The sequence below is a fragment of the Solanum stenotomum genome, chromosome 5, assembly GCF_019186545.1.
Source record: "Solanum stenotomum isolate F172 chromosome 5, ASM1918654v1, whole genome shotgun sequence".
In the NCBI taxonomy this organism is placed as follows: domain Eukaryota; kingdom Viridiplantae; phylum Streptophyta; class Magnoliopsida; order Solanales; family Solanaceae; genus Solanum; species Solanum stenotomum.
Window position 1 is genome coordinate 4,209,686 of NC_064286.1, and position 22,106 is coordinate 4,231,791.

Sequence of the window (22,106 nt, forward strand, 5' to 3'; positions counted from 1 at the left end):
TTTATTTAACGTAAAGAAATTTGAGTAAATTAAATAAAATTCGCATTGATTAGCATGATGCATGATAAGTTTCTCGAACAAAAACTATCACAGTTTAGGATGGTGCGTATTAAAAACCAAAGCTATTTGTATTTAAAAAAATGGACAAAGACCAAACTTGATAAGTTTGTGAATACTTAAAGGACTAAAATCGGTAAATTTATAGTTAAGGGACTAAAACCGGTAAGTGTATAGTTAAGGGACCAAAGCTGACAAATTTTTGAATAGTTAAAGAACTAAATCCATTAAGTGTATAGTTCATGGACCATTTTAGACTTACTCCTATAGTTGAGGGACTATTTATGTCATTTACTCTGAAACAAGACAACTTTGTAAGGTTATATATATGAGCTAGACGTGATAAATAAGATTAATTTAGTTAATATCATTGGGCGGAGTAAAATATTAGAGAGTTTTATTTGAGATTTAGGCCTAATTAGTTATTGTTAACAAGGTCTATGAATTAGAAAGAACGGCTATGCAAATTATGTCAAAGTTTTGGTTGTCGGTTATCTCTCATCTCCATTCTCGTTTGTAGTATATCATTCCCTTGTGATTACCTTCTTCATTATATTCTCTCCTCAGTTACTGTTGTTATTACCTTGTTCTTTGGATTCTAAGTTGTAATTTGAGTTCATTGATTATAAATACATCTTGTATTTGTGTTGAAAAATTGATTTATTTCTTATATGTATGTACTGTTTAATTTTTTTTTTCCACTTGATATTTGGTATCTGCTTTGGGCCCCAACTAATTTAGATTCACGTCAAGAAATCTCACTTTGAGGGATAAAACTTTTTTTTTTTTTTGGATTTTCCACTGATGTTAGGAACCCGTTTTGGGACCATGTTATTCTAGATTTGCGTCAGAAAGTCCCACTTTGTATGTAAAGCAATTCCTATAAAAAAAATATCTTCATATCATAAACTCAAACTCGAAACCTCTTATTAAGGATGAAAAAATATTATCCTTCAAGATTATCCTCTAGTAACCGAATAAATTGATAAATCAGGCATTTCCGGCCTACCAAGCCATTGCATAAAACGGAAATACAACTAGAGTAATAGGATGGGACTAATAATAAATCATTGTCTCTTTTTATTATAAATAAAAATTAAAGATACTAATTGATATCAAAATTTTGGGCAACTACTGATTAGTAGATAATGTTGACAAAGTTACATAACAATACTTGTAGATTAGTAGAAAATGTATAGTTAATGACTTAATGGAAATGTTTAACCAATTTGGCCTTTTGGAATAAAATAGGAAAAACTACCCTATATACATAGCCACCCATTAAAATAATAATCTATATATATATAAATTAGTGTAAATATTTTTCATCGATCGACCAAATGTATAACTTTAAAAAATATAAGAAAAGAAGAGGCTAATTACAATGTATGAGGAAAAAGGAGCAGCTAAGAAAGCAACTCATGTGGCCCATTATTTCTTGTCATCATCTCAATTGGTCCATTGATGTGATTTCAACAATTTATCATCCCTCCAATTTTTCACCTTATTTTTTCCTTCAACTTTTTTTGTGTATCACTCAATTACACTTACACAAATTTGATCAAAATCTTGATCTATTTTTTTCCTCTAGCCATGTCAAGTAGTGATATTAGGGGTAAAGATTTGGCCGAGGGATCGTCAAAATCCCCCAGTCGTGATCAACCACCTAGTCGATACGAGTCTCAGAAACGTCGAGATTGGAACACTTTCAACCACTACTTGAAAAATCAAAGACCACCAATCCCCCTTCCTCATTGCCATAGCAACCACATCCTAGAGTTCCTCCGGTACCTTGACCAATTTGGGAAAACAAAGGTTCACTTACTGGGTTGTATGTTCTACGGTCAACCTGACCCACCAGCTCCCTGCACTTGTCCATTGAGACAAGCCTGGGGAAGCCTGGATGCACTCATAGGCAGGCTTAGGGCTGCCTATGAAGAGAACGGTGGGTCAAGTGAGACGAACCCATTCGCGAGCATTGGGATTCGAGTGTATTTGAGGGAAGTGAAGGAATGTCAAGCCAAGGCACGTGGCATTGCTTATAAGAAGAAACAAAAGAAGTTGGCTAATAGCCCAAGTAAGGGAGATCATGATGATGCAAGTTCTCCAGGATTCCTCACATTTTCTTGATTATAAAATGGTAAAATCTTTTACAATGCTTTTACCACTTCACTTAAATTTCTAATTTGTCAATTTGATCGCTTGTCTTATTTTCTTTTTATAATATCTATGAGAAGTAAGATATGTTTAGATATGTAGGTGTTTTTTGTAATCTAAAAACTAAAGCAAATAACTTACGCGGTTATACATGACCATGTTAAAGTATAATAACAATAGTATGAAAATGTTTATACTCTACTAGTATATAATTAAGTTAGATTCTAAAGATCTTCCTTCAAAGATGAAGTGAGGATTCAGAGTACATTCATCACACTAGATCTAAGTATTTGTAAGGATGATTTTACGGTTAAAATTATGATTTCAGCAGTATCTAATCAATAATTTTGACCTAAATTTTATTTTTATGTTATAAAATTTTTAAAAATAATTTATCTAGAATTCGCAACATGATAAAAAGTTGTAATCCAAAAACTCATAAGCTGAAAATCTTGAATCCGTCTCCAATTCAATTAGGTTTCAATCTCCAAATTAATGATGATAAGAAATTAATCTAAAACCTAGTGGGAGATAAAAGTAGATACTGAAATTCAAACCCTAGAAATTAATTCTAGTGGATATACAACTACAAAACTATAGTTCTTGGTATATATTCTGGGTTCAAATCTTTACTTCTACTTCTTTCATATAAAAATGACATATATTTGGTTCAAATATTAGTAAATAAAAAAAATTCAATCTTTTTAGATGAGATTATTACACGATTCAATATATATTATAACTAAAGCTACCTGAAAAGTTAGTCTTGCAGAACATTTTTAAAAAAAGTCTCTTCCGATGTTTACTATATATTTTCTTTGGAGCCGCGTAATGCCCATTAAAGAGGGAAGCGTTCTTTATCAGTATTGTTTTAATTTTTACGGCTCAACCTTAAAGTTTCTAGTTATTGATGAAGAGATTCTATCTATTCCATCATAATTCTCAACGATCAACTTTCGAGAACTTAAAACATGACAAAAGAAAAAAAAGAAAAAGGAATTTGATACATGTGAAGTATGAAGAAAGGTCAAAGGTCAAGAATTTAGCCCTTTAATTTCCTTACTTTCTGCCATGAATAAAGCTGTCAATTCCCAGATATTTGGTACTTTATGTTTGGTAAGCTTGATTAATTTGGATTTGCATCGTGGAGTTATAGGAGATAGAAAACTTCTACCAAAGGTAGCTCCTTTTTTTAAATTTAAATTTGAGACCTTCAATACGTAAAGATAGATTTATCACCTCCATCACAATCTTTGATGGTAGTACTATGTTCAGTACATAACCATTTGAGGTACTATATATACGGTTTTGCATCTTTCATCGGAGTATTCTTGAATAGATAATTAATAACTTTTTGTGAAACTTGTCGTTTAAATATGTTATAATATTTATGTGACTATACAATATTTGAAATATATCATCTTAAACATGTCAACACATGTATTTGTATGACTATAAGAGTTATTCATTGTCTTTTATATATATATATATATATATAAAAAAAATCAAATTAGATTTATTGTAGATAACTTCGATTATCTAGTTTAAGAAAATACACATAAAATATATAGATAGAGTATATTTTATACTAAATACACACATACTCGCGTATATATAATGATGTATATATTGTATATATTTCAACGATGTTAGTAAACTAGTTGGCTAGAGAATATATCCGCAACTTTCCTTTTCTTTATGGGAAAGGGGATATTTTTCATTGGATTTTCATGATTTGAGATATTTACGTACTTAAAAACCATATAGATATTAAAACAATTGTTTAACTTAGTATTAAATTAATAAATTATATAATCTCATATTAATGAGCACTTAAAATATATCTTATTGAAGGGCAAAATTTTGAAATTTTGCATCTGAATTATAATGTTTAAAATTGTCCTTTAGCATCCTTACAAGATTGCTTACTGTGTATATTGGATCTTGTGGGGCATTACACTTATTCACTTTTTTGTCAGATTGTTCTAGTACATTTTTCATTAAAATATATATGTATTGCATGCATAATTGGTATCCTCAAATAAATATTTTCTTCATGACATGCAGGTAGTTTTTTTTTTTTTGTTTGGGTGTGTGTAATATATATAACAACAATAATGAATATAGTTGATGTGTTCTGAAAATATCTGCTAATGTTTGCATTATGACATATTACTTGGGGACCTTGAATTTTTACGTGAATACAAGATGCTTTGTGCACCGGGCTATTCTCGACAATAATGACATGATATAGAAGAGAATTATCACCAAAGGTTATGTTAATAGTCTAAGTTGCTGCTATAAATAGCTGATATTACTATAAGGTTGTGGTGAAGTGATAAGTACTTCATTCTGAAGTATAAAAGGTTTTGGCCTAGTATTCAGAGCAAATATGATAAAGCAAATTTCTTTGTAAGCTAGCTATTTTCCTCTTCATAAATTTACATAAGGCTCTATAGTAGATTTTGTAAGCCTTCTAGTTTTTTTGTGACTGATCAGTGTTGTATTGAGGTCAGGTCTAGCCCCCTCTACTTCTTTGTTGCTAATACAACACACCCTATTCGGGTAATTGATTAAAAAAACAAAGGTCTTGGAATCGAGTCTTAGGTATAACAGTTGCATTTGATAGGAGTGTTTTACTATCTAAGTGAGGTGAGCTTTATGACCTGAATTTAAATTAGTCGAATTTTAAAGTGAATATCGGATATCGGATGAGAAAAAAAATTAGAGGGAAGGTTAATTATAAGTAAGAAAAAAAAACAGTATTTTACCACCTTACAGAAATTAATGTTTAAACAAGCTGTTTGTCTATTAAAAATATATAAGCATTTTGAAATCGGATTAAGGGCAGCTTAATTATTATTAATCTGCTGCTTTTTGAGTAGTAATCATCCCCATATAGAGATTTTCCCTCTTAAGACAAACTATTAATCATCTCACTCCCTTTGGTGTGGAGTTTTATAATTTAAGCTAATTAAAAAAATTAAATGTTCCACATTTAAACTTAACTTTGTGTTACGGATTTGATTGGACCGGCCAATTATCAAGGTATTGTTTGCTTTGATTCGACTTTTTGTGTCACTTCAAGGTTTTTGGGCTTCACGGTGGGTATTTTTCCTTCGAGCTACGTGACAATTTTGAGATTTAACTTATTTGATTTACCAAGTTCAAAATTAATTATTTAATGTGTACTTATATTGTAAATTTTAAAGACTCAATTATATAACTTAAACTCTATTATAATAGTCATACATATATGTATGTTTATTCTTTTTAAATCCATGGAACATAATACATCGTTAATATAAGATATTTTATACCATTAAGTTCTTAACTTATTATAGTAGCTGATTTATCTTATTAAAAGATTACAAATTAACATATTGTAAGGAGACAAACTTATATAGTGTAAAATATTTTTTACATACAATATGGTTCATATATATAACTTAAACTTTTTATTTTTAAAGTAAGAATTCATGAATGCACTATCAATGTAGAATAATAATTTGTTCTAACGATGCATTATTAGTAAAATAAAAACTCTTTATATCGTCATTCTATCAAACTTAAATTCTTATTTTTACTAATATAATTATTATATTTCATGAGCAGGATTTTGCGTGGATAAAAGGGATTTGCTGCAAAGAGTGGAAAATTTTTATTGCCAATTAAAGTCACCATTAGCAGTAATCAAAGACATTTAATTCAAATTTCCATTACTTCATCATTATATATAATTTGGTTCTATAGAGGCCTTAAGCAAATTTTAAGTTTTTTTTTTTTGTATTCTAAACTCTTTTATACAAGTGAGTTTTTTTCTATTTACCAGGCCAATTAATTGGAAGTTTATCCTTTTTTTTTTTTGGTAAATAAAGTAATTTTAGTACTAAGCAATAAAGTTCCCCAAAACTGATTTTTTCAAGAAAGAAACGAAAGGGAAGAAGTAAAATGATATTTCCTCTGTTTATTTTTACTTTTCCAATATACTATAAATACAAGTTTAGCATATCAAGAAAAATTTATTGTGATACAATACTTATATCAATCATTATTTTTTAAGGAATGTGTAAAATCTAATCTGGACAAGTAAACCTGAACATAAATAGTAGACAACAACAATATATAATAACATACCCAATTTAATATCATGAGTGAGGACTGAGGAGGGTAGATTGTACAAAGATGTTACCCCCTACCTCATGGAGGTAAATAAGTTGTTTAATAAAGACTCATAGCTCGAGTAAAACACATCAAAACAATTTAAAAAGAAAATTACCTAAATAAAATTGACATAAAATATCGTCCGATCTGCTAAATAACAAGTTAAATAACCAAATTTCTTCTTATTGTTATTGTTTAACAATTTAAGTTGAAATTTTTTGGTAAACTATAGCCACCAACACAAATTCGTGCATCTTTATTGGCTTCTTCATCGATAATATTATATTCGATATTTAAAATTCATTAAATAAGATTATGATTTTCTTAATAGCTCAAACTTTCAATTCTATGTCATAAAATTTGAATTAACATTCTCGATTTAATTAACAACTTCTTTATAACACCGTAGAATTTTTTATATTTATACAAACTTACGATCCTAAGACCAAATATATATATGTTGAAAGAATGCATTAGGAAAAAAGAAACACGTAGAAGGACATGAAGGCATTATTAAAGACTATTGAAAGTTTGCTTTTGAATTTTGAATCTGCATATTTATGAGTTTTTTCGATTGGATAATACATCTGATTTTGTTGGAAATATTTCAAGAAGTTTGAATGTATTGGATACCCTTAATTTGAGGCAAATTTAAGTTGGTTTTCAAATTGAAAACTTGACAGTATAAACAACTTTTTTTTAAAAAAATCGCTCCATAGAAATTTTTATATATTTTTTGGCTTCCTTAATAACTCACACACCAAAATCTTAAGATTAAAGCGGAAAGATGCTTATCATTGAATAACCTCCTCTTGTTGATTGCAGACGAATTCATTTGTGTATCCCTAATGTATATCCATTTATTTCCTATATATATAGAGAGATAGATGTATATATCCATAAATCTTTGTATCTGATATACACGACATCCAATGTGATATACACATGTTATATTGACAATTTTTAAATATGATTTTTGACCCTAAATCAGCATAAATCACCTTCAATCTTGCTCAAAATTTTATATATAATTTCATTCAGATGTTATTAATCAATATCAACCACACCTATCATTATTAATCATTATTTGTTTTTATAATTGGATGTTGGGAATTGGAGTGACTGGTGGATAAATATATTTATGGATTAGTTTGGATCGATGATAAGTCAAAATCAAATCAAAGTATCAAACTAATATATACTCATTGATTTTTATTCGATTTAATTTGATTGTTCGATAAAAAAAAAAGGACAAAATTAAATTTCTTTTTCCTCAAGAAAACAAGAAATAAAGTAGAAAGGGCCAAGTCCGACCATTTGTAGCCCAAAGCATACTTCAGCTCCCACACTCGACCCGCTTCCCTAATTTTTGCTTCGAAAAGATATTCTGCTCGTTCGGTGCTCCTCGTCGGAATCCCTTTGGTTTACTGCCGGAATCCGGTAATCCATCTCTCTATCTCTCTCTTCTATGTTTCATTATTTTGAGTTTTGTATTCTCGCCCTTAAAATCGCTTAAATGGTCAGTGAAATTGATTTGAACTGGATTCTAATCGTATTTTATCTTTATTTGGCTAAACTTATGAATCTGATGCTGTTGTTGTGAACTTAGCATTGTTAGTTTGTGAGTTTTCGATTGTTGACATACTTGGGTTTGCTGATTTGTTTCAAATGATAAAGTTGTGATTGGTACTTTATTTAGCACCTTGTTTAGACCTACTGACAGAAACTAGGAAAGTTGGATTTTTGTTTTGTTTTGTTTTCTAGGGTTCTCTAGTTCCTCCATAAAATGGTAGATAGAAGGATAAAGATGAAAACTGGTAGGGTTTGAGCTCCCTACTCCTACCCCATCTTTTAATTTCTGCATTTTTTTCTTGACATAGACTGGTAATTTATGTATTAAAGGTTTTTTGATCTTTTTCTTCTCTCTATCTTTCTTGTTTTTCAGAAAGCGTTTATGATTATTTACCTGAGAAAAATGAGGAGTATTTAACTCCCAGCACTATCTAGCAGATCTCATCTAAGTCCACCACACTGGTAGTAGACAGTGAATTAGTTATTTGACACATGTTTTGTTGCTGGCATTCTGCCGTTAGTTCACTTAGTGGTTCTTTATAAATAGAAAAAGAAAGAGAAAATTCAGTTCCTTTATTGGTTAAAGATCTATGGTAGGCTATAGCAGGTGGGCTAGTGATATGTCGAGGTGTACACAAGCTGGCCCTTATACTATATATTGGGAAAAAACAAAATGTAGATTGAAAATTAGAAAAGTACGAGATGTTCTTTTGTCAAAAAAGAGTGTTGGCAATTGATTCTTTTCCCTGCTGTATTGGTAAATTTTGTGTTCATGGTTTAAAATGATTCTTCAACATCTAAAGTAAATAGGACACACCCACAATTAAGTCAATGACTCCTAATCCTAATCTCTAATAGCGCCTTCCCTTGGCTCGTTACTTCTCAGGGTCTCTATTGAAGACTAGCATATAATCCAATGGGTGATAGTCAATATTCTTTCTCACTCACTACTTTCAGGTAGGAATTTATGGGAGCACTGTATGCATATCAATCTATATATGCCTTTTCTTCTTTTGATTGCAATTTCTCTTAACATGGTTTGCTGTGAAATAGTCCATCTGGAAAGCTGGTTCAGATTGAACATGCCTTGACAGCAGTTGGATCGGGTCAAACGTCACTGGGGATTAAAGGTAACTCAAGCTATAATAAGGGCATCTTTTATGTCTCTAGGTACTAGAGTGTATGGTTAACTAGCAATGTCCAATTATGCCAGTCATTATGTTGGTTAGTATTAAGTCACAAATCCACAAATAAATTTATTTAGAGCATGCCGGAGATGGTAGCTCTTGATTATTTCAAATTAGATCTTGTCTGTTTTACTTAATATAATTGATTTGGATCTCAATGGATATAGATGATGCTCTCAGATCCTGTTTGAGGCCTTTCATTTAGTCAAGAATGTATTTGTAATGTGATGGACGTATCCTGCTATAATCATAAAAAGGATTCTTTGTAATTAAGTTGGATAATTGTGCTTTCCTTTTTATTTGACAATAAATTTCTAGTTCTTATAGTGATTTTTACATTTATAATTGGATGATTGCAGCCGCTAATGGTGTTGTAATTGCAACTGAGAAGAAACTACCATCCATCCTGGTTGATGAAACATCTGTAAGTATTTCTCTTTAAAGTCATCCTTCATAGTCTACTCATGAGTCACGACTGATTGTACTTGTTTTTGACAAAGCCGTGGTGTGACATCCTCATGACTTCATCTAGATTGCAAGAATTTATAGTTTTGACCCTTCGGGGTGGCCCATTGGTTTGGGCTTGGGACTTTCATGTTGGAGGTCTCAAGTTCGAAACCCCTTGCCAGCGAAAGCAAGGGGTTTGCCTTCTCGGTCGAGCTCGTCGCATTGTCCAGTGCGGGTTACTCTCCTGTGGATTGCGAGCTATTGCATAAGAGCGGAGTTTTTACCCTGTGCACACCCAAAGGGTAGCAGCTGTGGGTTTCCCTTGTCATAAAAAAAAAGAATTTATAGTTTTGTGTTTATTTCTAGTAATTAGTCAGTAGGAATTTCTTAGATATCAAGGTTGTACAAAGATGATAGTAGTGTTCAGTTTACTGCTATGGAGAGTAAGTCTGCAAATATCTTGAAATACTGTCATTCAACATAGCAACACGTGCATTCAAAGTCATGGTTGTTGGTCTTAAATGCTTCTCCTCTATACTGTAGCACTGTGGATCTCCTTTTTCCTGTTTTCTTGTTTATATTAGTAGTAAGCTTCGTGACAACTGGTTTGTTTTGGAATTCATAGTAATATCAATAGATTTCTCACTTTTTCGCTGTATATCCCTTAACACTTGTCATACTAACCATCTTCATACTCTTTCTTTTATATGTGTAATTCAGGTGCAAAAGATTCAGACTTTGACACCAAATATTGGAGTAGTTTACAGGTGAGATCCTTTTATCTTTGTTGGCTCCAGTTATCCTTTTCACATTCCAGGATATGAGGATGTGTGGTGAACCTGGCTAGAGTTGTATGTAAAACTGTCTTCAGATTATGAATGACCATCCTTTGTGGTGGGTGAGCTCTTTTGTTGGTTTAGTTAATTGACCTAGTTCATGGTTTCTATTCTCAAATGTTTAAGGTCAACCATGAAATGACTAGAGGTTCATTTCAATACAATGAGCTTTTGTTTTTAACTCTATAAAAAATTGAGGTGGGGCTCTTGGATATTTATTCACATTTGACCCAGTGAACACACTTACAATTGATAGATTATGGAATTCAGTTGCAGAATTTCCATGAAAAGAATGTGCAAGTCAGTTAATTATCCCAATTCAATATTATTCATAATGAGCAGGATCAGGTTCAGTAAAAGCCACATCTTATGTATCTTTGCATTGATAGTTTGATGGAGTCAGCTTAAAATACTTAATAAAATATGTGGGGAAGGACTTTGCTTTCACTGTGAAATGTGACTTGGTGCATATTCTCCCTACCTGAGCTCCTTAGTTTGATGAAACCAGCTTGAACATATTTAATTTTACCTCCTCAATTTTTCTAATGGTCAAGACATATTCTTGACTGACACTTATGATCTTTGTTGCAGCGGCATGGGCCCTGATTCTCGAGTTTTGGTGCGAAAAAGTAGAAAGCAGGCTGAGCAATATTATCGACTCTATAAAGTATGAATTAGTTTTTACCATTGCTAAGATTGATTTATGTTGTGTTTGGAGTTACTGTGTGATATAATATCCTAACCAGTATGCTGGTAATTGGTACAATTATCTTAAAAATTAACCTTTAACATAATTAGGACATTGAAGGAGTATCTGAGAGTATGTTATCTTGGTATCTGTTGTCAACAGTACATTTTTCCCTTACTTTCTGGGAGCAGATGTGTGTTTTTCCCCCTTTGTCCTTTTTCAACTAGGAGCAGTATGGTCAGTGAAGATTCATAAAGCCAATCCAACTTGTTAGGGATCGGTGCATATTAGTTATTGTTGTGTCCTTTTTCCACTAAATGTAATATTATTGGTGTTGCATCGGGCCTGTTTGATGTTGATTTTTTAAGCATAACTTATGTGTACTGTTTTTGCCTAATGTGTCTTTATATAGGAATCAATACCTGTCACACAACTGGTGAGGGAAACTGCTGCTGTCATGCAGGAATTCACCCAATCAGGGTAACTGCTGTTTTATATCATAATTCACTGAACATGGAGTGTCATATATTAGCAATTTGCATCATTTACTTGTATATTCATTTGGAATCATTTAATTTCTGTTGTTATTATCTTATGAGGCTGATTGACACATTTTGTGGCTTGTCAAACATTAACTTTGATATTTTTCTTATTAAGTGATGTTGTTGGCCTCTCTTAGTAGTATGGTCAATCATCATTATGATATATTTACTGGTAAAAGTCGAAGGAAGTCAGCTTATTATTAGTTGATTTGACACCATTAAAATTCATGAAGCACATTACTTTGACTACTGTTGTTAAATGTGGGAGCTTGTGGCTAATATGGTGATACATATTTGCCTCAAATGGTATTAGTGAATGGTAGAAAAAATGGCCCGTACTGTAGTGTGTGTAATCAACCAATTCCTTGACATATACTGGATATACATATATTGAAAGCATCGTTGCCCTCATTTTCTAGTGGAACCTTGTTTACACAGTTGTAGTTGAAGGCATGCAAACTCTAAAACTTGTATGTCGGTGTTGGTAGTAAAGAATTTGGAAAAGAAGCAGCAGCTTTACCTTGTATGTGAATATCATGTGAGAAGGGAAGAGAGTGAAAATACTGCTACAATTTTTATCTTCTTGTGTTCTCGGTTCTCTGTGTTCTTCGTTAGTATTTATTCCACTTCTCCATTCTCTGTTTTGCTTGGGTTGAAAGTATCAGTTGGAAAGCACACTGCTCATGTTATGAAACTAAACTAGATTTCCTTGGTCTTTATCAGTTTGTGATTCTTAATATGTCAGATACACAAGGAGGAGTCATCCTGTGTAGTCTTATTCTTGCAATCTCTTAATTCTATCTATTCCTGTTTGTTCTATATACAGTGGTGTAAGGCCATTCGGTGTTTCACTCTTGGTTGCGGGGTATGATGACAAGGGTCCTCAACTATATCAGGTATATTATCTACCTCTTTGTTCTGGTGTGTTCAATCGTCTTTTTCTATCCTTCAATGTTATTATGGTGCATATGAGCTACTTACCTAATGTTGGTTGGTCTATACATTCATTCCCATGCTTCATCTGTTACTTCTCTCACTTGATTATGGTAGAGAACACCTCTTTGTATGACCTGTTTAACCTATAAAGGGTCTTGATTTATGATACTAGAAATGTTCAAATATTCAGTTTATTTTTCTCATTTAGGTGGATCCATCAGGTTCTTACTTCTCTTGGAAGGCCTCAGCCATGGGGAAGAATGTGTCCAATGCAAAGACATTTCTAGAGAAGAGGTAAGTTATTATGGAATTTTGTTGTACTCCAATCACAGTTACTCTATTCAAAAAGTTACACTTCAAACACAGATCAAGTTATAGAAAATACCATTAGAAGTTTTAGAAGGTTCTCCTTGGACACTACCTTGTGAACTGAACTCTAAAATCTTTGGTATATTATAGCACTATACTACCTTCTGATAATGCCCGCAAACATCCAATTCCACCTAATCCTTTTTTGGCAACAAACTTTCTCCATCTTTAAGTGTTCACGTTCTTAATACCACAGTATATCCTTGTACTTCTGTTTTTTACCAGAAGTTAGAAAGTGGTTGAGACATTTGATTTGCTGTGGCAACATTCTCCGTAGGCAACATATTTTGGTGTATATATTATTGTGCAAGTATAACTTTGTATTAGTTGGAGGTAAAACTGGTGAGCAAGGAACCTGCATCATTTTGCAATAATCAAGTTAGGTATAATTTAGGTGTAGAAGACAGCCAGCAGAGCTAGTGTGTCAATTGTTAAATCCTCTCTATTGATTGATGAATTCATGGGATCATAAAGTCTGCAAGTTTCACATGAATGAATGAACCAGACTTCTACTAAAGCGGAGGGTCAAGTGAAAGAGATGGTAAATAATTGATAATGTTTCTGAAACAAGCATTTACCAGTGAGCTTTTGCTAATTGCTGGCTGATAGTAGCAGCCACTGGCGGTCAGAATTGTTGAAACTCTTGTAGCCCCAGAAGGATGTGAAGTATTTATCCTTTTCCACCTGTAAAATGTTGCCCACATTGTTCCTATTATTTGCCAACTAATAGCCAATCTGAAGCGGCTTTTATGTTTACTGGTGAATTTTTACTTGCTTTCAAAACTGATATTCAAGCGTCTGCCAGGTACACGGAGGAATTGGAACTTGATGATGCTGTACACACTGCTATACTGACCCTGAAGGAGGGGTAAGCATCTCAACTTTTTTCACATACATATTGTTGTTGTAGTAGAGTTACTCCCCTTGGTACAATGTGTTCCTACACAGCCCTGTTACTTTTCTTGGAAAAGGATGTGATTCGGATGATCTGATCCCCTCTGTTATTTTTGATTCGTCGCTTAACATCAGAATCAAAACACGAGTTTCCTTGTTCGTCATCTTAAAAGTAGGTTACACAGAAATTGCCATGCACTTGAACCTTCAGTTCATTATAAGTGTGATCAATACTCGCTCACTGCATTACACCAGAATATTTTAATCTTTAACAATAATCGTTACCTTGTGTATCTATTCTCAGATTTGAGGGGCAGATCTCCGGAAAAAACATCGAGATTGGCATCATTGGCAATGACAAAGTATTCAGGCAAGTGTTTTCTTGTCCTTAACTCAAAAGATGATTTTTTTTGGGCTGGTTATTAAGCTATTGGTTCATTTCTTTGCAGAGTTCTCACACCAGCTGAAATCGACGATTACCTACAAGAAGTGGAATAAACTCTTTTCACGACTAGAACGTTGACGAAATTTAGCTGTCAGGAAAAAAAGCACTGTGGATTTAGTATGTCTCAACTATCTTAGGACCTTGTGGAACTTTCTTTGTGACAGTTTGATTATGGCACAGCTATCTGAGGATCTTGTTGATTTTTCTTTCTGACAAGTTTAAACCTTTTATCAAAACTAACTTAGCTATGGTTGTTCCCATCTTTTCTTTTACCCCAAAAGCTTAGTTTTATTTTTGCTAGACATGATAGATTGATTAAATATGTAATTTAATTACTTGTGCGTCTAAAGTAGACATGTCTCTGAGATAGCCTTCAAAAGTAAACAAGAAACTTTTAGTGTCTTGATACTTTAGGGGGTGCAAGCAAGCATTGTTTAACTTATTGTGGAAAAAACATCAACAAGTACGCCGTCAATCCCACAAGTGAAGACTAAGAGCTTAATGATGTGTAAAACATATCAAAGCATGTTAGAAAAAGAAATATGTTGTAGTAAATGAAATACAATAATAATGACACGCGCACTTGGTGTATAACCTCATGAGTATCTTTCATTGGTATCCTTCTTAAGAAAAAATCAAAATAAATAGATGGTTTCGTTAAATAATATATGAGAAAATAGTACATCAAGTAGCTCTCGTAGCTCAGTTGGTTAGAGCACCCGTTTAGTAAGCGGGAGGTCTTGAGTTCGACTCTCAACGAAAGCAATTTTTGAATAACCTTTTTTGCGGATGCATTTGTGGATCCTCTTGAAGTATTTGTTTATTAAGAAAAATTTAGCATATTTTGATCTCGTTATAAATATATTAAGAGTTTATAAGATATTCGAAATCTTGATTTCTTTATGATACCCAAAATATAAATGACATAACACATAAATATGATCTTTAACTTGACTTCAATTGACAACTATGACCTTTAACTTTAGGTGTGCACAAGTATACACTTAAATTTGTATAAAATTGAACAAATTAAGTGCCTATTTATGCACATTCAAAATTAGAGAGCATAGTCATCCATTGAAGTTAAGTTAAATGTCATGTTTATGTATTATGCCAATAGAAATAGAAGGAAGTTTATCGTATAGAATAGAAGTATAAAAGTACACGTGTTTTCTACTCATTGGTCCATTAAGATTTTAGAGATTTTGTCAAGTCTTTCAATTCAAGCCACAAGAAAAAAAAGAAAGCAGGAAAAAAGAAACAAAAGCTAGTTAGAACTGCTCTGTTTCAAGAACTGCAAAAATGACTTTCAGCTTCAAGCTTGACACTGCAAATCCCAGTTTCTTCACCATTACTAACAAGTCAATCCATGACCCATTACTGAAAATTGCAACAAAAAGACGAATTTTGGGTTTTAAGGTCTCTGCTTCTTCTTCTTCTTCTTCTTCGAGTAGTAGTAGTAGTAGTAGTAGAAGTGCAGAGGTATTTGAAGAAGGACAACTTGAAAGACCTCGATGGTCAGGGGAAACTCCACTTTCACGTCTTGTTGGAACTCTCATTTCCATCAAACCTCTATTTTCTATACTCAAACTTGGTGCTAGACAGGTTTTTATAAGGTCATTTCTACTACTTTCATTGATGCACACTATCTGTTTGTTGAATTGTCTCAACATAGAACTTGACTCAGTTAGAAAATAAACTATTTCCAATTTTTTTTTTGAGAGTTTACTACTTAAACTATGACTTGTTTGCGTTTCCTATTCGAGCTATCACCAACTATTTATCAAAATTCGCTTCGAAATTAATAAATCAGCTGCCATGTGAATGAAATTTTATGGGCAAATTAATTTGTCACCTGCCTTTTGATGATTGTATTAAAATACTTAGTCTAGTTAGCTTGGAGGTGTGTTTTGATAAATAATTGGTGATAGTTCAGGTAGGAGACATAAATACATGACAATTCAAGTTGGAAAATTGCAAAAAGTGATTTTTTGAGTGTTTTTAATCATTATTGCTATGGTGTTTGGGACAGTTTGCACATCTGGACTAATTCTATGGGTACCTGCTATAACATCCAACTCACAACATAGGTAATCGGTAACTTTGTTTACCAAGACTTGAACATATGAGAAGAAATCACCTAGTGTTATTGTCTCAGCTGGGGTTTAAACCTGAGATCTCATTGTTCTCGACCCACTTCACTGACCACACCTTTCGATGCAGTTAGGAAACAAACTATTTCATGTATTTCTTATGAGGAAAGATTCATTTCTCATAGAAAACATTTTAATTCTACCCTTTCCATTATACTTTGGGGACTCTTCGTAGCAAATTTCATGTGCCTTTAGCGGATGGATTCTACATGTCCAATACTTCGAAAAAAGGTCTAAATTTATCCCTTTAATTTTGACTATGGTATAAATTACTAATACTTATGGTGGGAACTCAGTTAGGTCATAGGGCAAGTATGAGACAATTTTCCAAGGAGAAGGGTATGAATGTCCCTAAAATATAACATTGGTTAAAATTAAGTAGGCGCTTGGACATGAATTGTTTGATATTTGAAAAACAAATATTCTAGTATTTAAAGTTAAAGTTAAAAAATGGTATTTGAAAGCTGAAGTTGTGTTTGGACATGCACTAACCAAAAAATTGGGAAGTATGTTACTCATGTGCAGTCGGATTATTTTTCTTGAATCAGTTACGCGCACCTGTAGATACTTTTGTTGATATTGTAAAGGACATAATTGAACTCAGAACTTTGTTTGCTCTGATACTATATTGAAATGTATGAGTTAGCTCAATACATTTATATAAGAACTTACTTATATACATTTATTTGAAGAATGAGACAATTTTGGTATTTCTGATGTTATTCTATTTTCTTGAGAAGTTCTTAGAATGAAAGTGAATTGATCTGACTTAGTGGGGTTTGAACAGTACAGCTGAGAAAACTAATATTCCATGGACAGAGATGACAAAGGAGATACTGGATTCGGATGTTTACAAAGAGTTGGAGAGCATTGAGAATCCTGCTATTGTCTACCCTGATTGTGAGTTTCTTATGAAACCTTTTTAGCATTTTGTTCCTTTTCGTAACCCTGCCTGTAAACGGTTCTAACCAGTGGAACAAGAAAGACAAAATATCTGTATCGAGTATGCAATCAAAGGATTTCTTCCCAAAATAGAGAAGAATTCCCTTGCTTTTTTTTGCTCCACTCATGCCTTGCACTCCTTGCTTGTGGAGCGGCATACCAAAAAAGAGAAAAGGCCTGCATTGCTGATATTAATCTAAAAGAAAAGACGGTAGGTACAACTAGGCCATGAAAATGCAACCATCATACCATAAAATTAGATAGCTTCAATCTATAGTTATTAGGGCCTCCTAAACGACGTACTAAATTCATCGAGCTTGTTCCAAGTCATTCATTTTTACCTCTGGTTACTCAAAAGCTTAATCTATGATTAGAGGTGGACATGCTGCTTCAAATTTATCCCTTATGTACAATCCATTTTCTAGATTAAAATCGCATAACTAGCATATGCTATTTTTCTAAGATGTCTGTGTTTAGCTCCTGCTGATTCTTAAAAGCCCTCGTAACATCTCATTGAAAGGTTTGACTTTTACCAATTATAGATCCATTTTTAAATTAAGGAATCACCTTATTCCAAACTGTGAGATGTAGATGAATATTTTATTAGCTTGAAAAATTATTACGTGAGGTGGGGGCATAGGCCTAACCATTGTCCTTCGTAACACAATCTCCTCTTAGAATCTGTGTTTAAGAACTTCACAACCTTTTCTTTTGAATTTTTACTATACTGGATCACCCTTCCAGAAAGACTAACTGGCTGACACGATGATTTCTTCTTCCAGATTATCTCAATCCCTTCCACGCGTATGATGAGGGCAACCTGTCCTGGCTGGTAAGAATTAAATCCAACACTTCTTCTGAGTTTAGGCCATAACTTCTTTACATTTGAGTTTCTATTGGTCAAGTCATCTAGGTTGAAATGACTCTTGGTTTCGTTTGTAGCATTGGTTATTTGTGCTTCTTTGGTTCTTTTGTTTCTGATGATTAAGTTATTGAGGTTATGATATGTCCTTCGGGTTATCTGCTTATGGTTCTAGTGTTGATTTCATTTGGTTATGAAGCTGCTTAAAAGTTCAAGTTTGTCCAACTGCTGCATTCTTATTGAGGGAACTAATATGCCTACAACTTTTAACCCATAAACTGGCTGATTCTAGGCATCACATGGTTTTACTTCCATCATTCTTTTCCACCCACTCCTTTGTATATATAATTTCCGATGTTTTGATATATACGTTATACTCCTTAAGTTCCATTTTATGTGACACTTTCTTTTTTAGTCCATCGTGAAAAGACCATCTTTCTCTATTTGGACAATTTAACTTTCAACTTCTCATTTTACCCTTAATGGCATGCTTTTATAGCCAAAGAAGTCTCATGGTATGTTTAAGACTATAAGTTCCCAAAGTCTTTCCTTTTTTCTTAAATTCCATACCCAGTTACGCCATGTAAATTAAGATGGGGGAGTATAAGTTACTACTACAGCGGTGCATTTCCAAATCCACCAGAGGAAGACCTCGTTCTCACTATCTGTGATGAAAATATTCAAGGACTAGTCCTAAATTCATCTCTATCGCACGAGATCAGAATGAAAGAAGGGAAAACTTCTCCGGAAGTGTCATTTTTGTTATTGCATGGACAAAAGAGTGAAATTTAATTTACTACTGCAGGCTGCTGCTGAAGCAGACGCCGCAACTATGTCGATGGTGAGACGTGCAATACCTAATGCGTCTTCACTTGAAGAAGCAAATCAGATAGTGCGCGGAAATTGGCTTGATGCAATAGAAAAACATCATCAGCAATATTCAGCAGATTTCTCAATCAGAGACATTCTTGACATTGGATGCTCGGTTGGTGTGAGCACTGGATACCTTGCAGACAGATTTCCTTCTGCTAAAGTGACTGTGAGTATGAACAAACATTTATAATTATCTGCATAAGAGAAGGAGAAGACTAGATGATGCTATACATTGTAATAACTACTTAAATGCATCTAAACTAAAGTCTACTGTTGATAACTATGATTTGGTCAATCTTAAATATTTAGTATCTTTCTTATTCATGATCGTCTTCTGCAGGGTTTGGATCTTTCACCTTATTTTCTTTCTGTTGCTCAATATAAAGAAAAGAAAAGAAACCAGAGAAAGAATCCTATCAGCTGGATACACGCAAACGGTGAAAACACTGGCTTGCCTTCCAAATCATTTGATCTCGTTTCAATTCCTTATGTGGTATGTTGTCTAGCAAACTTCAGCGATAAATCACATACTTTACAGTAAAATTAGCTTGCATCCTTTTCCTGCACTTAGTATTCCGTTTCATATGAACAGTACAGCAGAATCCATGATAACATCATTTTTTTCAACATATATGGTCCTTGTGACTGCTCAAAGCAACATTAGTTGTTACATATGTACCTGAGATCGATCAAATAAAAATAAAGGATGTTTACTGATCTTCTAACGAATCCTATATGAAGTTGACAACTTCAACTTTCAAATTCCATTTTTCAACTTCAACTTCAAATACTATTTTTTTCAAATATCACTCAATTCATATCCAAACACCTACTCATGGTTAATGGATATCAGCTATAATCATAAAACAGCAATTGAAGGATGTAGATTTTGTTTGAAGAGTATGTTCACAGAATCATCTTCGCCTTTTTACTGTGTGCACAGTTTCATGAATGTCCTGAAAGAGCAATAAGAAATATAGTGAAAGAGTCATTCCGTCTGCTTCGACCTGGAGGAACTATTGCTATAACTGATAACTCGGTAATTTACCAGATCACTGTAATTAACTGATAATTATTGTTATTAGTACTATTTCACATCAGTCTTATTACATTTTCTTGCTTTCTTTTGCAGCCAAAGTCGAAGATTCTTCAGGTATGTCTGTTCTTTCACTTGCACATTTTCAATCACAAATAATTCAATATCAAAGTTTCAAATTGGTTGTTCTGTTATACTTAACAATAACGGCGTGATTGGGAATTTTCATCAAGGGGCTAAAAAAATGCTCTGTTATGTTTAGGGGATTCAACAACACAAATTCTTTTTTCCACCTATATACATGGTACTATAATTTTGAGTTAATGGTCAAAACCCTTTCTGAAATATCATGTTTTTGCGAGTCTCATACTTGAACTATAGATGTTTGCATTTCCTACCTGAACTATCACGAACTATTTATCAAAGCATACTCGAAATTAACTAGACCAAGTGTTTGAAATACAATTGCCAAAACGCACGTGACAACTTAATTTTGCCATAATATTTCATCCACATTGCAGCTGATAATTCAATTAGGAAAACTCACAAAAACGTGATACTTTTTTTTGTGTCTTATCCCCATATTTTTTGGTGAAGGGGATTCAGATGAACCCCCTTCAGCAAATGTCGCTCCACCGCTGAACTTCTCTTGTATTTCAAATGTACAGGAATTACCACCAGTGTTGTTTACATTGATGAAGAGCACAGAACCTTTTCTGGATGAATACTACCTGACTGATCTTGAAAGAGTGATCAAGGAAGCTGGTTTTGCTAATGTACAAACTGTTCTCACTGATCCCAGACACAGAACTGTTACTGCCACCGTCCCTTACTAACATTCTTTCCTTACTTGCTGAGACATGTTTTCGGAAACAACCTCTCTATCTCCACGAGGTACGGGTAAACTCTACGTATACTCTACCCTCCCCAAATCCCACTTGCGGGAATCCACTAGGTAAGTTGTTGTTGTTGCTGAGACTTGTTTGTTCACCATCAGTGCTCAAGAAATTGTAAGGGAAAACATATATAATCTGTAAAGTTGGAACTGATATTTTTTTTTCAGAAGAAAAGAAAAAAAATCCAGAAAATTTAAATAGTGCTAGTGAACATGAGATTGCATGTTTTTTTTAAAAATAAATTCTTCTAATTATTTGTTTTCATCTGGAAGAGTTGTGATATTACTGTAGTTTTATTTCATTTTACAAAATACTGTTAAAACAAAAGATAACTAACTTTTAGTAATATATTAAAAGAACCTAAAATTGTATGCATATTAGAAGGGAGGAGTGAATTTTAGAGCCAAGTGATGGGTTTAAATTGCCTCCAAATATGATCTATAGATAATGGAATTTCACACGACAAGAATCTGGATTAATTAGATGAGTGTGTATCGGATGGTTGAATACCATATGATTATTTTAGAGACTTTAGATTCAAGTCTTGAGAATGGAAAAACTCATGGTAGGATCAGATATGTTTCTCTCCTTGGGTGAATTTCGCACGACAAGAATCTGGATTAATTAGATGAGTTGGCTTTGAATGGCAAACAACTAGGATTACAGTACCAAATAAATTATGGATAACAAAGAGCAATTTATAGGAATTAGGCGTTTTCACCAATTTTTTATGTGTGTTGGCCCATGAATATATTGGTGATATGACTTTCAGTTGATTTTTTCGCGAAAAAGCTTTACGAAATCCTTTGTAGGGAGTTGAGGAGCAGTACATACAGTCTCACCATTTGTTTGGACATATTTTGGCATTTACGGGTCAATTTACATAAATTAGGCGATTTTCTCAGTTTTTCGTGTGTTAGTTACCCAATGAATATTTTGGTGATATGGGTTCCTCGATTTTCTTGTGTAACCTTTACAGAACCCTCTATAGGAAATTGGAAGGGGGGGGGGGGTGACAGTATGTATGTCTCATGATTTTTAGGACATATT

At 33.1% G+C, this 22,106-nt stretch overlaps 4 protein-coding genes and 1 non-coding gene across 5 annotated transcripts in view; 4 read left to right on the top strand and 1 right to left on the bottom strand.

Moving 5' to 3' along the window:
- The window catches only part of LOC125866233 (cytochrome P450 CYP72A219-like), a 221,818-nt gene extending 214,506 nt beyond the window's left edge, over positions 1–7,312 (bottom strand). Inside the window, exon 1 of the mRNA XM_049546567.1 lies at positions 7,306–7,312. The gene's annotated coding sequence lies outside the window, so the exon portion shown is untranslated. The remainder of the gene's footprint in view (positions 1–7,305) is intronic.
- Positions 1,566–6,075, top strand: LOC125866256 (protein LIGHT-DEPENDENT SHORT HYPOCOTYLS 10-like). Its single transcript, XM_049546597.1, has 2 exons — positions 1,566–2,197; positions 5,830–6,075. Exon 1 carries the CDS (start codon positions 1,651–1,653, stop codon positions 2,185–2,187), a length of 537 nt encoding a protein of 178 aa, XP_049402554.1. The 5' UTR covers positions 1,566–1,650; the 3' UTR covers positions 2,188–2,197; positions 5,830–6,075.
- Positions 7,313–7,662: 350 nt separating the features above from the next.
- LOC125866253 (proteasome subunit alpha type-2-A-like) lies at positions 7,663–14,554 on the top strand. The gene is made up of 12 exons (XM_049546593.1): positions 7,663–7,818; positions 8,837–8,907; positions 9,004–9,080; positions 9,497–9,561; positions 10,305–10,351; positions 11,012–11,087; positions 11,521–11,588; positions 12,477–12,546; positions 12,795–12,880; positions 13,761–13,823; positions 14,154–14,219; positions 14,299–14,554. Exons 2-12 carry the CDS (start codon positions 8,867–8,869, stop codon positions 14,345–14,347), a joined length of 708 nt encoding a protein of 235 aa, XP_049402550.1. The 5' UTR covers positions 7,663–7,818; positions 8,837–8,866; the 3' UTR covers positions 14,348–14,554.
- Positions 14,555–14,985: 431 nt separating this feature from the next.
- TRNAT-AGU (transfer RNA threonine (anticodon AGU)) lies at positions 14,986–15,059 on the top strand. Its single transcript has one exon. It is a non-coding gene; the product is annotated as a tRNA-Thr (tRNA).
- Positions 15,060–15,548: 489 nt separating this feature from the next.
- LOC125866241 (uncharacterized) lies at positions 15,549–21,300 on the top strand. Its single transcript, XM_049546573.1, has 8 exons — positions 15,549–15,910; positions 17,235–17,347; positions 18,172–18,221; positions 19,057–19,290; positions 19,465–19,617; positions 20,068–20,163; positions 20,257–20,277; positions 20,829–21,300. Exons 1-8 carry the CDS (start codon positions 15,597–15,599, stop codon positions 20,994–20,996), a joined length of 1,149 nt encoding a protein of 382 aa, XP_049402530.1. The 5' UTR covers positions 15,549–15,596; the 3' UTR covers positions 20,997–21,300.
- The last annotated feature ends 806 nt before the right edge of the window (positions 21,301–22,106 follow it).